General features: G+C 40.1%; 1 protein-coding gene across 5 annotated transcripts in view; it reads right to left on the reverse strand.

Annotated features, from left to right (window-relative positions):
* The window catches only part of CCDC170 (coiled-coil domain containing 170), a 107,819-nt gene that overhangs the window by 36,862 nt on the left and 57,589 nt on the right, over positions 1-13,368 (reverse strand). For all 5 annotated transcript variants that reach the window (XM_053904380.1, XM_053904378.1, XM_053904377.1 and 2 more), the window contains 2 exons: positions 13,155-13,340; positions 1,729-2,046 (listed from right to left, as the gene is read on the reverse strand). In XM_053904380.1, coding sequence (XP_053760355.1) covers positions 1,729-2,046; positions 13,155-13,340 — 504 coding nt within the window. The remainder of the gene's footprint in view (positions 1-1,728; positions 2,047-13,154; positions 13,341-13,368) is intronic.

Consider the following 13,368-nt stretch of genomic DNA (forward strand, 5'->3'; position numbering starts at 1 on the left):
CATGCTTCACATGCTGAATTAAAATAGTTTCAGGAAAACATTTGGAAAACCAGAAAAGGGAAGCAATAAAATGAAATGGTTAAGGACCATTAGCTACTGAAGTGCATCTCTTACTAGGCAAGGTAAATAACTTAATGAAATTGTTCTCAGTCCTGGAAATAATGTTCTTCTGCAATCCAGGACCAATCACAAGAAAAACTGAGTTACCCTCAGAGACCTGCACATTTTATATCCGCAAAGAGAACCCTACACCTGGACAAAGGGGTCACCTGACTTGCTCCTAAGAGCACACATGAATTTTGGAGAATTTTTTAAAGGGGATTGAAAATGTTTTATCATTAAAGGAAATTTTCAAATGCCACCCTGAACTCTGAGTTAGTGATGGCTCTGAGTATTTTAGAAACATCAAAAAAGGGAAAAATGCAATTTCTCCTTTGAACCAACATGAACTCACAGAGGTAGATCACAATGGAGTTACACCTAGAATTTGGATATTATTTACTTTAAAACCTCATTACTTAGGGCTTCAATAATTTGCATTTGATGGTAATTTAGTCAGGCTGAAGTTGACTCTGCTAAGCAAAGCTAGACAGTAAAGGAGAATTTTTTTTTAAGTTTTTTAATTTATTTTGAGAGAGAGCGCGAGCAGGTGGGGAGGGAGAGAGAATCCCAAGCAGGCTCCCTGCTGCACAGAGCAGGATGCAGGGCTCCATCTCATGAACCATGAGATTGTGACCTGAGATGAAATCAAGAGTCAAGTCGCCTAACCGACTGAGCCACCCGGGTGCCCCAAGGAGAATTATTAATAGTATAAACAAGATAGCAATATTAAACAAGCTTCAGTCATATATATGAATCCAAACATCTATCTCCGTTTGTTCAACAGGTTCCCTAAAAGACTGTCCCAGGCACCAATGCGTTATGAAGAGAAGGAGGGAGATGAGGAGAATCAAGGGTAGCGATAGTTAATATTTATCATCATTGTGTGCCCGGCACTGCATTAAGGACTTCGGAACAATCTTCTTTTTCATTTACTGCTTGCAACAAGCAATAACCTTATGGGGCAGATACTCTCACAGGCCCAGTAACCCTTACGTGCAATTCCAAAATCCGAAAGTATCTGGAAACAGACAGCTTTTTTCATAACTCACTTGCTGATAAAGCTTGACCTGACCGGAGCTGGCAGAAAACCCTGACCCGAAGTGACACAAAGCTCTTCACAGTCCTGGTGTGTTCTGTGTGATGGATTTGTCACAGCTTCTGCTGCAGAATGATGAATGTGGTTCACTCTGGGGTGCCGCCTCAGACCCCACTGAGGAGGGATGTGTAAAAGAGAGCTCCCTCCATTACCGTTCCCTGTACTATTTCACCTTTCTAAACCCTGAAAAATTCTCAATTCAAAAACACATTGGGCCCCAAGGGGTTCAGATAAGGGGTGTGGCCCCTCAGCCCTCCCCGTCCAGCAGGTGAGAACACAGAATCTCAAAGACAGGTTCTCAGGAGCCTGCCCATGGCACACCTGCAGTGAGCGAGTATTGCAGTAGAGACAGGATTCAGTACAGTCAGGTCTGACTCCAGAACCCCCATTGTCATTAGCTGTCATTTGAGTGACTCCCCAGGCTCCCTAAGCATGACATACAGCTGAAAGTAATAAAAACCACACTTAAATGATACTTTCACTAACTCAGCAAACTACTGTCCTTAAGAATCTCAGAAGTCACCACTCACACTTTTCCTGCTCTCTCCCTGGCCGGTCATTTCTCGGATCCTTTCCAAAATAGCATCCTCCGTGGGCACAATCGTGCCCCAGTTGCCCCCGAGCAGCGCTGCGACTTTCTCCCTAAACGAGGAGTGCTGGTTTCTCGAGGCTGCCGTCGCATCCATGCTGGCCTCCAAGCTCTTCTCCAACTCACAAGAGCTTTTCTTCAAGAGGCTCAGTTCCTGCTTCGAGGCATCCCAGACCCGCTGGCCAGCAAGCAGCCTTTCTTGGAAGAGCCTGACTTCCCTTTCAAGAGCCTCCTTTGTCTCTACAGCACTGAGCAGGTCCTGAAACAAGCACAGAAAGAGAAGACAGGTACCTTAGCAGCCACTGAGGGACACCAGCATTTGCTTTCCGTTTACCTTGCCTACTGACTTCACGGAGTTAGGATTAAATCACGACATTCCCTGTTTAACTGTAAATTCCCCACCATCTCTTCATAGAAATTGTAAATTTTAAAGGCTTAACATTAAAAATTTTTTTTAATTATTTTTTAATGTTTTTTTTTTGAGAGAGAGAGAGAGAGAGAGATAGACAGGGACAGAGAGCAAGTGGAGGAAGGGGAGAGAGAGAGAGAGAGAGAGAGAGAGAGGGAGATACAGAATCCAAAGCAGGCTCCAGGTTCTGAGCTGTCAGCACAGAGCCCGACGCGGGGCTTGAACTTGTGAACTGCAAGATCATGACATGAACCGAAGTCAGACACTTAACCAACTGAGCCACCCAGGTACCCCAACATTAAAAATTGCTTAATTAAAAAATTAAATTTTAAGGGCTCTGTCAGGTAAATTTAGGTGTCTAAAAAAAGAGAAGGGATAAAAAACCAGGGCCAGGAAAAGAAGGAAACTGGCATATAAGCCTTTTCTGTGTGGACCTCTGGAAAGACTTAACAAAAACAAGTTGTTGGCTAACATCTGGTAGAGGCAATCCATATTCAGAAAATGTTTACAGGATTATCTGCTGTAAAGTTTGATATACATGGAAATTGATTTTGAAGAAACAGTAAACCCTCAGAGTCCTACCTACACACTAAAATTGTTTGAATAAAGATGATTCCTTAATACTCTTTTAAATAATACAGTAGCATTTTCATAAAAACATCATTGCGTAAAGGAGAATCAGATCTCGCTTTCACTATGCATTTACTGTGTATCTTCTTGTCTCATAAAACTGATAGAACCTGAAGAAAAGAGACAGAAATATCTATTTGGCGGGTGGGAGAAATAAAAGTAGAGGGAAATAAAGTACCATACTGAGAACAATAATTAAAAAAAAATTTTTTAATGTTTATTTATTTTTGAGAGACGGAGACAGAGTGTGAGCAGGGGAGGGGCAGAAAGAGAGGGAGACACAGAATCCAAAGCAGGTTCCAGGCTCTGAGCTGTCAGCACACAGCCCAATGCAGGGCTAGAACCCACAAGCCGTGAGATCATGACCTGAGCTGAAGACAGATGCTTAACCGCCTGAGCCACCCAGGTACCCCGGGAACAGTAATTTTAAAGAATATAATGGGTATTGTTAGGTTCACAAAAATAAAGGAAGGGCATAAGGGAGGCTACCTGTGTACCTACTTCTATTTACTATAATCCAGAATGGTGCAAAGACGCATAAAAAAAGGACAAGTTTAAGGTCAGTTTTAAAAAATGGGGTGCCTGAGTGGCTCAGTCAGTTGAGCATCCAACTCTTGATTTTGGCTCAGGTCATGGTCCCAGGGTCAGGGGATCGAGCCCTGCATTGGGCCCCATGCTGAGCATGGAGCCTGGTTAAGATTCTCTCTTTCTGGGGTGCCTGGGTGCCTCAGTCGGTTGAGTGTCCGACTTTGGCTCAGGTCATGATCTCGCGGTCCGTGAGTTCGAGCCCCACATCGGGCTCTGTGCTGACAGCTCAGAGCCTGGACCCTGCTTTGGATTCTGTGTCTCCCTCTCTCTCTGCCCCTCCCACACTCTCTCTCTCTTTCAAAAATAGACATTTAAAAAAACCAAGTTTTTAATACTATGTTAGAGTCAAAAACAACGAAAAGCAAACAGTATCTTTGAATAACAGATTCCACATCTAAACAGGCCAGCAACATTTCAGGCTACTAGTTAAAATGCACTCATCCGCCTTGCATCAGAACTGGACTTTTAAAAAGAATTTATCTCCACCAACAGCTTGAAGACAGGAAAGATGTTACTTCTTTACTTTTTATAAAAAAGAGAATATATTGTGGTTGGCTCCACAGCTCAGGGGTTAGAGCACTGGTCTTGTAAAAAAGAGACTATCTTACTTTTTTTTCCTTCTGATTTTTTAATCAAGGAAGTCTCCAGCAACAATTTGAAATAAAAGTCATTGAGTGGATAGGTAGTTAGAGAAGGCTGCCCTTTTCAGAGATGTAATGGCTAAACTAATTATGGATTATGGAACCTATTTTGTGAGACACTTTGCTTCTCAAGGTCCTGGCAACAGCTTCGTTTCCCAGCTCCCTTTCGATTCTAGTCTTCCGTAAGGAGAAGCTTCACTACTGCTAATTAAATTACAGCCCTTAAAGTAGAGTCAAGGGCACTTTATCACAAATACAATATTTTAAGACTTTACAGATTTCTTTCTCAGATAGTAATACAATAGCTGCTCCATTTGGGTAACCAGTATCAGCGCTGGTGATAATAAATTCGAAACTACATGTTTTACTTAAAAACTACAATCTTGGGGCGCCTGGGTGGCTTGGTCGGTTAAGCGTCCGACTTCGGCTCAGGTCATGATCTCACCGTCCATGAGTTCCAGCCCTGCGATGGGCTCTGGGCTGACAGCTCAGAGCCTGGAGCCTGTTTCAGATTCTGTGTCTCCCTCTCTCTCTGCCCCTCCCCTGTTCATGCTCTGTCTCTCTCTGTCTCAAAAATAAACAAACGTTAAAAAAATTTTTTTAAAAATAAAAAGTGGGGCACCTGGGTGGCTCAGTCGGTTAAGCTTCCGACTTCAGCTCAGGTCACGATCTCACGATCCATGAGTTCAAGCCCCACGTCGGGCTCAGGGCTGATGGCTCAGAGCCTGGAGCCTGCTTCCGATTCTGTGTCTCCCTCTCTCTCTGCCCCTCCCCCATTCATGCTCTGTCTCTCTCTGTCCCAAAAATAAATAAACGTTAAAAAAATTTTTTTTAAATAAATAAAAAGTACAATCTAGCATGTGGTTAGAAAACTGAAGTCCCAAATTCAGTGATACAGAGCTCTAAAAAAACAAACAAACAAAAAAAAACCTCTAGAATATTATATGTTGACTTTTATATTAAAAGAAAACCCCTAATGCAAAAGGGGAATTTCCATGACTGAGAGAGTGAATGATATTTTTAACTAAGTACAAAAAGTTCTCAAAATACACAAAAAAATATATCAGATGCTTGAGTACTATAGACATACTGTCGGTGTGGAGTAGACTAACCAACCGGCAGCTTTCAGCAAGAAACCAATGAGCACAATTAAAATATTCCAGCTATGAGGAACTTTCTTCCACCCCGATATCAGATTATTGTCTCCCTGCCCTCAAGACAAGAGCCAGTCCCTAACAAACCCAACACATGAAACTTCACGTCTGGTAAAAGTCAGAAAATTCATTTGTGATCATAAAATACAGGAGCACATGTCAGCAGGCTGGATTTCTCTTCTGGACACGTTTCAGCCCAGCGAACTATATGCTGTTTCTCACATGAAGCGCAGGCCTTGGGAGCCGGCGACAGGGCCTTGGGGATGGCCGCTCCCTCAGCGCTCTGATTAAGCGCTTGAGGATTTCGGAGCACTGGGCTGATCTACTGGGAACAGATGTCCTCAGGCTACAAATGCAATTACCTGTAGAGCTAGCAGAGACAGCACTGGAGTGTGGTTGCATGGCTACCTCAAGGATACACTTGTGTAGTGTGACATTGGTATCACCGGCCAGGACCCGGGGACTGCTGTCAGACTACACTGACACGCAGAGCAAGAAACAAGTGCTCTAAGCAAAATCAGGCCTCACCTCCACAGAGAAAATCACATTTGCAGACAAGGACAGGCCTTACAGAGACAGTGAGGGGATCTCTCTTTTTTTTTAATTTTTAATTGAGCTTTAGTCCTATTAATGCAAGAAATGAATAATGACCCTTCCACAATTACTTTTAACAAAAACAATTGTAAATAATATGACGAAGGTGTTTGAGTTAGCTTCCCAATTAAATGCATGTCTGTATCAATTCCCAATTAAATGCATTAAATAATAAAATCGTTCAAAGGTTTGTATTTATTTGTTTATTTTTATTGTAGAGAGAGAGAGAGAAGGGAAAGGGGCAGAGGGAAAGAGAGAGAATCTCAAGCAGACTCCATGCTCAGTGCAGAGCCCGATGCAGGGCTCAATCCCACAATCCTGGGATCATGACCTGAGCAGAAACCAAGAATCAGATGCTCAACTGACTGAGCCACCCAGGTGCCCCCAAAGGTTTGTTTTTAAAATACAATTGTCTCCTGTTTTAATCTTGCTGCCTACTATATGGATTTGCATATGCACAAGATCAAACTTCTTCTCAAAAATATATGACTAATTATCAACCTCTGGCTTGAGTTTAATTCATCCAACCCCAGACAAATTTTGCAAAATTAAAAACCAGTGGATTACATCTACCTACTGTAGTTAAATTTAATAAAAAAGCTCAGAAATTCTCCCAAAAAGGTGTTCTTATTCGTTATTGGTAGAAGTGTGAATAGGTGTAATTCTGATATAAATATCTAACAAAATAAGGGTGGCTGGGTGGCTCAGTCAGTTGAGCATCCAACTTTGGCTCAGGTCATGATCTCATGGTTCGTGGGTTCGAGCCCCGTGTCAGGCTCTGTGCTGACAGCTCAGAGCCTGACCCTGCTTTGGATTCTGTGTCTCCCTCTCTCTCTGCTCCTCCCCCACTCACAATCTGTCTCTCTCTCTCTCTCTCTCTCTCTCTCTCTCAAAAATAAACATTAAAAAATTTTTTTTTACTCTAACAAAATAGAATATATGTAGGCCCTGTGGCCCTACAAGTCTAGTGTCAAGAATAGATCTGTAGGATAGACTACTAAATATGGAAAGTGGTATATGTGCAAAGTTATTCCATTACAATACAGCAAAAGATTAGGTACTACACAAATATTCACTGATATGTGATGGGTTAAACCAATATGAGACCCCTGTACCATAGAACACTATGTAGTCTTAAAAAGAATTGAGTAAACTTTTTATGTACTGTTACGGAAGACTCTCCAAGGTACGGTTAGTGAAAAAAGTAAGGTGCCTAATCAAGTGTCTAGTGCATTTGTACCTACATAAACAGGACACCTCTCTAGAAACAAGCACAAGCAAGTGCCCATTTTGCTCATCTCTGGAGAAGGGACCTGTAGCTGGGGGGCAGAAACGTAAGGAAGATATGACAGAACACTGACAACTATGAAAACACCCAGGAAATGCTGGTCCATGTAAAGTGCCGAGTCAATAGTGATAGAAACACACACACACACACACACACACACACACACACCCTAGGCTGTCCCAGTGGCATCTTCAAACCTGGAAAATAATAAGAATTCAACTTAAGTTTGAAATTCTCATTATTGACAAACTCAATATAAGTTGACAATGAATTTAGCTGCTCGTGAGGCCGGCGTGTTCCTGGGCTTCTCCACAGTACTGCAAACACTCTGCCCTGTAATGGTCAGATTGTACCTGGAGGACCATGGACAGTTCCCAGCTGGAAATTTTAAGAGGGACATTGTCAAAATGGAATGGATTCAGCATCCCATGGTGGGATTAGACCCATAATAAAAATATTTATGTACTCATGTTATTTTAAGTGCTGTTTTAATTTATTTTAAATGCATAGACTGAATCTAAAGTCAAAGTTTTGGAAGACTTTGGAAGACTTAATTATAGTTACAGAACACAACATAAGTATTACAAACCTTGACAACGTAAATACAATAATAAAATAAAACTGGGAAGAGAGGGGAGTAAAAAAGCAGGAGACATTACATTCCTTCTACACTCTAGCTGAAAGTCTACAAATACTATCTCACGTTGGTGAATCAGAAACAGAAATGTATCGCTTTTAAGTCTCAATAGTAACTATCAGAAGCTAAAATAGGAATGGCCCTCAAGGAATCTACTCCTGAAATCATTGTTGCACTATATGCTAACTAACTTGGATGTAAATTTTTTTAAAAAATTAAATAAAAATTAAAAATAAATAAAAATTTTAAAAAATAAATAAAGCAGGAATGCCCCATTGAGGCTAGAAGCGGAAGGAGAGAGGGTTTTAAATTTTACTTCAGAGTCTTAGGAATGGTTTATTTTTTATAATCTGAGCAGATATTATTTTAGTGCTTATTTTCTTTTTAATTCCTCATTCAGAGGCTAGAACTCTCCCAAACTAACAGATGATAAGAAATAAGATTCAAAGTTTGAAAGATACAGGCTGTTTAGCCAAAAGAAAAGACTTAGAAATCCATAACAAATGTCTTTAAAAGCTTGCAAGTTAGCCATAAGAAAGAGATTTCAGTTTATTCTATGAAGTTGCATTAAGAGAGAACCAGGATAGGATGTGGGGATTCTGACCCTGACTTGCTACAATGAAGAACTGTGAAACAATTGAACTATACAGAGAATATGGACCTCCTTGTTCAGTAGTGAGTTCCTTGTCTCTGGAGGAGTTCAAGGGGAGCCTGGAAACTAGCTAGACACTGACATTTTAATTTTTTTTTAATGTTTTATTTATTTTTAAGACAGAGGGAGACAGAGCATGAGTGGGGATGGGGCAGAGAGAGAGGGAGACACAGAATCGGAAGCAGGCTCCAGGCTCTGAGCTGTCAGCACAGAGCCCAATGCAGGGCTCCAACTCACGAACTGTGAGATCATGACCTGAGCCGAAGTCGGATGCTCAACCAACTGAGCCACCCAGGCGCCCCCAGACACTGACATTTTAAAGATGATTCTGATTTCACACAGAGAGTTACATGATCTAGATTCTAAAAGACCTCCGGGTCACTTCCAACATCATACTTTTAGGATTGTGAAGAGATCTTCAATTTCTTTAGTAATTTATCCTACCTAGTAAGTCCTTACTTCCAGAAACTTATTTCCATATGCCTATACTCTTAAAATAATGTTACGTTTCTTTGGATCCCTGGGTAAAAGTAAATAACTGGAAAAGGAAATAAAAACACTGAGCATCTTCAGGTGATGGGCATGTCCTGAGTACTTCATGTATATCATTCAATGCTAAAACTAATTGTAAGAGATAGATCCTTAAGTTATTTTTTTATTTTACAGACAAAAAAAAAAAAAAACTGAGGTTCAAGGAGGTAAGGTTGTATGCCTCAGATCACATAATCAAATGATTCTGGAGCCTGGATAAAAACCTGAGAGCCTAGGCTCATAACCACTCCACTCCCTGTTTACTGTCTCATGCTGTTCTCTCTTACATTTACTGCTTCAGGGTAACACACCAGAGAAGCAGAGGGAACATCCTTCCAAACCAGACCTGCCTAATTCCAAAACCAATATTCTTTCTTAGCTTCAATTCTAGCTACCAGAATTAAAAGAAAATGTGAACAGTGTGAAGAAAAAGGCGCCGTCTGAAATCCCATATGTAAATTTAATTTCTGATCCATTGAGCTGAACTTGTACAGTCTATGGGAAACATATGTGTAGCTTGTGTAGGTAAAGTGCCTATGTCTTTCAACACTGAATTATTTCAAAATAACCAAAAGAAAAGGTGCCAATCTTTGACAGTTGTTAAAACATACTTCAATACTAACTACTAAAGATTTTTAAATAATATAATTTCCACATATGTAATAAATCACCTGGATTTTTATTTGGGAAATTTTTTTTATAATGTAACCTAAATAGAGTAATTAAGAAAGTCAGAAAAATTGAGTTTGGTAAAAACAGCACCACAGCCGGTGGAAACCACTACTTCTGCAGTCATTCTGGGCTTCGCTAATAAAGTAAGTTTCCTACCTCAAAAACAGAGCTTTAGAAAGCATTATGAAGATTCTTCCTGAGGCCATTAATGTGTCAGCAAAACCACTAGTCAGTATTTTTCAGCAGTAAATCTTTGGAGTCATAATCCTATGAATGAGCACTTTATTAAAGACCTCAAGTTTTTTTACTGCCCGTATTTTTTTTACAATTTTTATTATTTTGGCAGGAACTTCATCCCAAAATGAATGTGTTTCCAGGTCTGAACAACATTGCATCATTTACAAGTTAAGATACATATAAGAAAAGGAATAAGTTTTTCTGATGTGCTCTTATAACACATTTTCATTTCCTACTGCTAATCTTCAGGTGTGCATTTTCATAAATAAACATTAAATTCTTCCTAATTTTCAAGGCTTGATAACTTAACAATTACTATTTGTGATTGAAGTTATTCATTCACTGAGGAAATCTGCATAACTACAAATTGTTGTAGTTCCACTGACAAATAAGTTTTAGCATCAGACTGGTATGCAGGATATAGCTGTGAATATACATGTAAAGGGATTATTGTTAACAGCATAATAATTTAATGACCCAAATCCCAGCTTTGCTACTTAATAGCTATGTGAACTTGAGCAAAGTACATAACTTCTTTGAGCACTTAGCACGACTATGCTAATGGTAAGTGATGTATAAACAGTGACTATTATACTATATTGCTGATAGTATTACAGTAAAAAATCTGTAAAAAAAAAAAAAAAGGGGGGGGGTGCCTGGGTGGCTCAGTCAGTTGAACGCCCAACTCTTGATTTTGGCTCAGATCATCATCCCAAGGTTGTGGGATCGAGCCTTGTGTCAGGCTCTGTACTGAGCATGCAGCCTGCTTAAGATTCTCTCTCTCTCTCTCTCTCTCTCTCTCTCTCTCTCTCTCTCTCTCTCTCTCTCCCTTCCTCCCTCTCTCTCTCGCTCTCTAGGCACGCCTGGGTGGTTCAGTTGGTTAAGTGCCAACTTTGGCTCAGATCATGATCTCACAGTTCGTGGGTTCGAGCCCCTCATTGGGCTGTGTGCTGACCACTTAGAGCCTGGAGCCTGCTTCGGATTCTGTGTCTCCCTCTCTCTCTGCCCCCTCCCCCACTCACGTTCTGTCTGTCTGTCTGTCTCTCTCTCTCTCAAAAATAAACATTAAAAAAAAAGTCTCTTTCTCTCTGTCCCCCCTCTGCTCCTCCCCCACTCCCACTCAAATACTCTCCCTCCTCTCCCTCTCTCTAAAGTTAAATAAATAAATAAATAAATAAATAAATAAATAAATAAAGTAAGAAACCTGAGAGACTTAAACTTCACTCAGAAGTCTTACTGGTAGGTAAGAGATTAAAAGCTTAATTTTGAAATAACTTTTTATATATTGAAAGACAAAGCTGCAAATAAGTAAATATTATGATTAAGATTCAAAACATACTACTATAAAACAAAAGATATTTTAAAAACTCTAAATATCACTTTTAATTTAAAATACCAGTATTACTTTATTACTAAAACGTACTTCTAGCTCTGTCCACTGAAAGAAATGACATCCCAACAGCAATGAGCACACCGAAAGCCTAACTCTTGGCTTTCAGCACCATCCTCCAGTAAAAGGCACCAAAGCTCCCTAAAGAATAGGTTGACTGTAGTTCTGTGGTCTGAAAGACCCTAAGATGTCATGTGTTCTGTCAGAAAAAGCAAGGAAATGTTAAAAGACTAAAGGGATGAGGTTCAAGGTCACAGAGACCATCCTGAAGGGGCTGCTGCTGCTGGGCCGATTCAGTGAATTTGGAGCACCGAAAAAAATTAAAAAAAATAGTCACTGACTATAACAATAAGCAAATAAAAATCCATGTGTCCACAGAACTGAAAAGAAAAGGAGTAAAAAGCTTTTCTTTACAGAAGAATGCCAGCTAATAAGCAAAAGGAGTGGTAAGATTAGAATATTACCTTTTTGCCACCCCCGAGGTAATTAATCCAGGCAAGAATCAACGATGATAACACCACTTGGTAAAGTCAATGGGGAACAGAAATAACCTGCCAATTATCAGGAATAATCTACCCAGAGATAGCTTACTTAACTGCAAAAGGAAAAAAACGTACCTTTATGCTACAAAGAGCAAACAGTGGCAGCAACAAGGAACGATCTAGCATTCATTACTTGCCTGTGATACAAAGTATACACCTTCACCTTTGAACTACCCTTGCCGAAAATATTTAACCTGAATCCAATCCAGTCATTACCTAATTTTAAACCACATCTCCTTTATCACTTGTCTTCTATGTATTTTGTTAACGGATTGCACTGGCTCACTTTCACTTGTGAAAACTCATCGTTATTATTAATCCCATGATCAGTTTCTTTGTCACAAAAATATAAAAATATAATTGAAGGGTTCTATAACGTTAAAAAGCATATAGTATTTATTTGCATGCTCAAACAAGTTTTAGGTAATTTGAAGAGATCGAGCAATCCATTGTGTAAATAAAGGGTCAGAATTAAGAGATGCTTCCTTTTAACGGTCTCTCTCTAAATAATACCTACAACCCTTGACCCCGCAAGTATACCTCTAGGGTTTTGTCTTACTGAGACATTCTCATGCATGACAATATAAGATTATTCATAGCAACCTTGTTTATAATAGTGCGTGGTATATTACCATTTTGTGTTAAAAATAAAAAGAGAAAAATATAATGTAGAGCATGCTTCCATTTGTATTAAAATTAAATAAAAAGAGTGCCTGTGTGGCCCAGTCAGTTGAGCGTCCAACTCTTGATCTTGGCTCAGGTCCTGATCTGGAGGTTCATGCGATCGAGCCCATGACCTGGTCTACGCTAACAGCTCCCTGTTTCAGATATTCTCTCTCTCTCTCTTCCCCTCCCCTACTCACTCACTCTGTCTCTCTCAAATTAAATAAATATAAAAAACTAAATAAAAAGAACACATATATACGTGTATATAGAATATTTCTAGAAAAGTATATAAAAAATTGTTAACAGGGGTTGCCTCTGCGAACAACTGGGTGGCCAGAGGCAGTGGGTGCAGGGAAGACTTTCCCCATACACCCTTATGTCCATTTAGAATTTTGAACTTCAGAATGTTGATGCATTACCTATTTGTTCAAAAAAAAAATTAATGTTTGAAGTTTTAAGATCCTTAGAGTCTAACTAAAGTAGGGCACATTCTCTACAAACTCTACGTTTAAATGTGTCGTATTTCTTTTTTTTTTTCTAATTAGACAAAAATGCGTATCAAATGGCCCGTTCAGGTCACTGAGTCCCGTGCTGCCCCTGCCCCCCCAGCCCGCCTGCTGACAGCAGCCCTTTGAAACTGTGGCCAGTCATGCTAGTGTGCTCGCCCACATCTGGTTTTCAATTTCTGCTTCGTAAACACCATCACAGATGCACACGCACACTTCACATACTGTACCTGGCCCAGCTTGTCTTTCTCCTCAGTGCAGGAGGCAGCTTTTTTCTGCGCTCTGTTTACTTCTGAAACCAGCCTCATGATGGTTTCTCTGCTAGCTTTTGCTTCCATCTCATGGACATTCACAGTCTCTTCAAGAGTAACAATTTGTCCTTTTACGAATGCATTTTCCTTGCACAGTTCTCTGAGCTGAAGAGGAAGCAATTACAGTTGTCCT

Source organism: Panthera pardus, unplaced genomic scaffold (genome assembly GCF_024362965.1).
Source record: "Panthera pardus isolate Hobbes unplaced genomic scaffold, ASM2436296v1 HiC_scaffold_17, whole genome shotgun sequence".
Taxonomy (NCBI): Eukaryota; Metazoa; Chordata; class Mammalia; order Carnivora; family Felidae; genus Panthera; species Panthera pardus.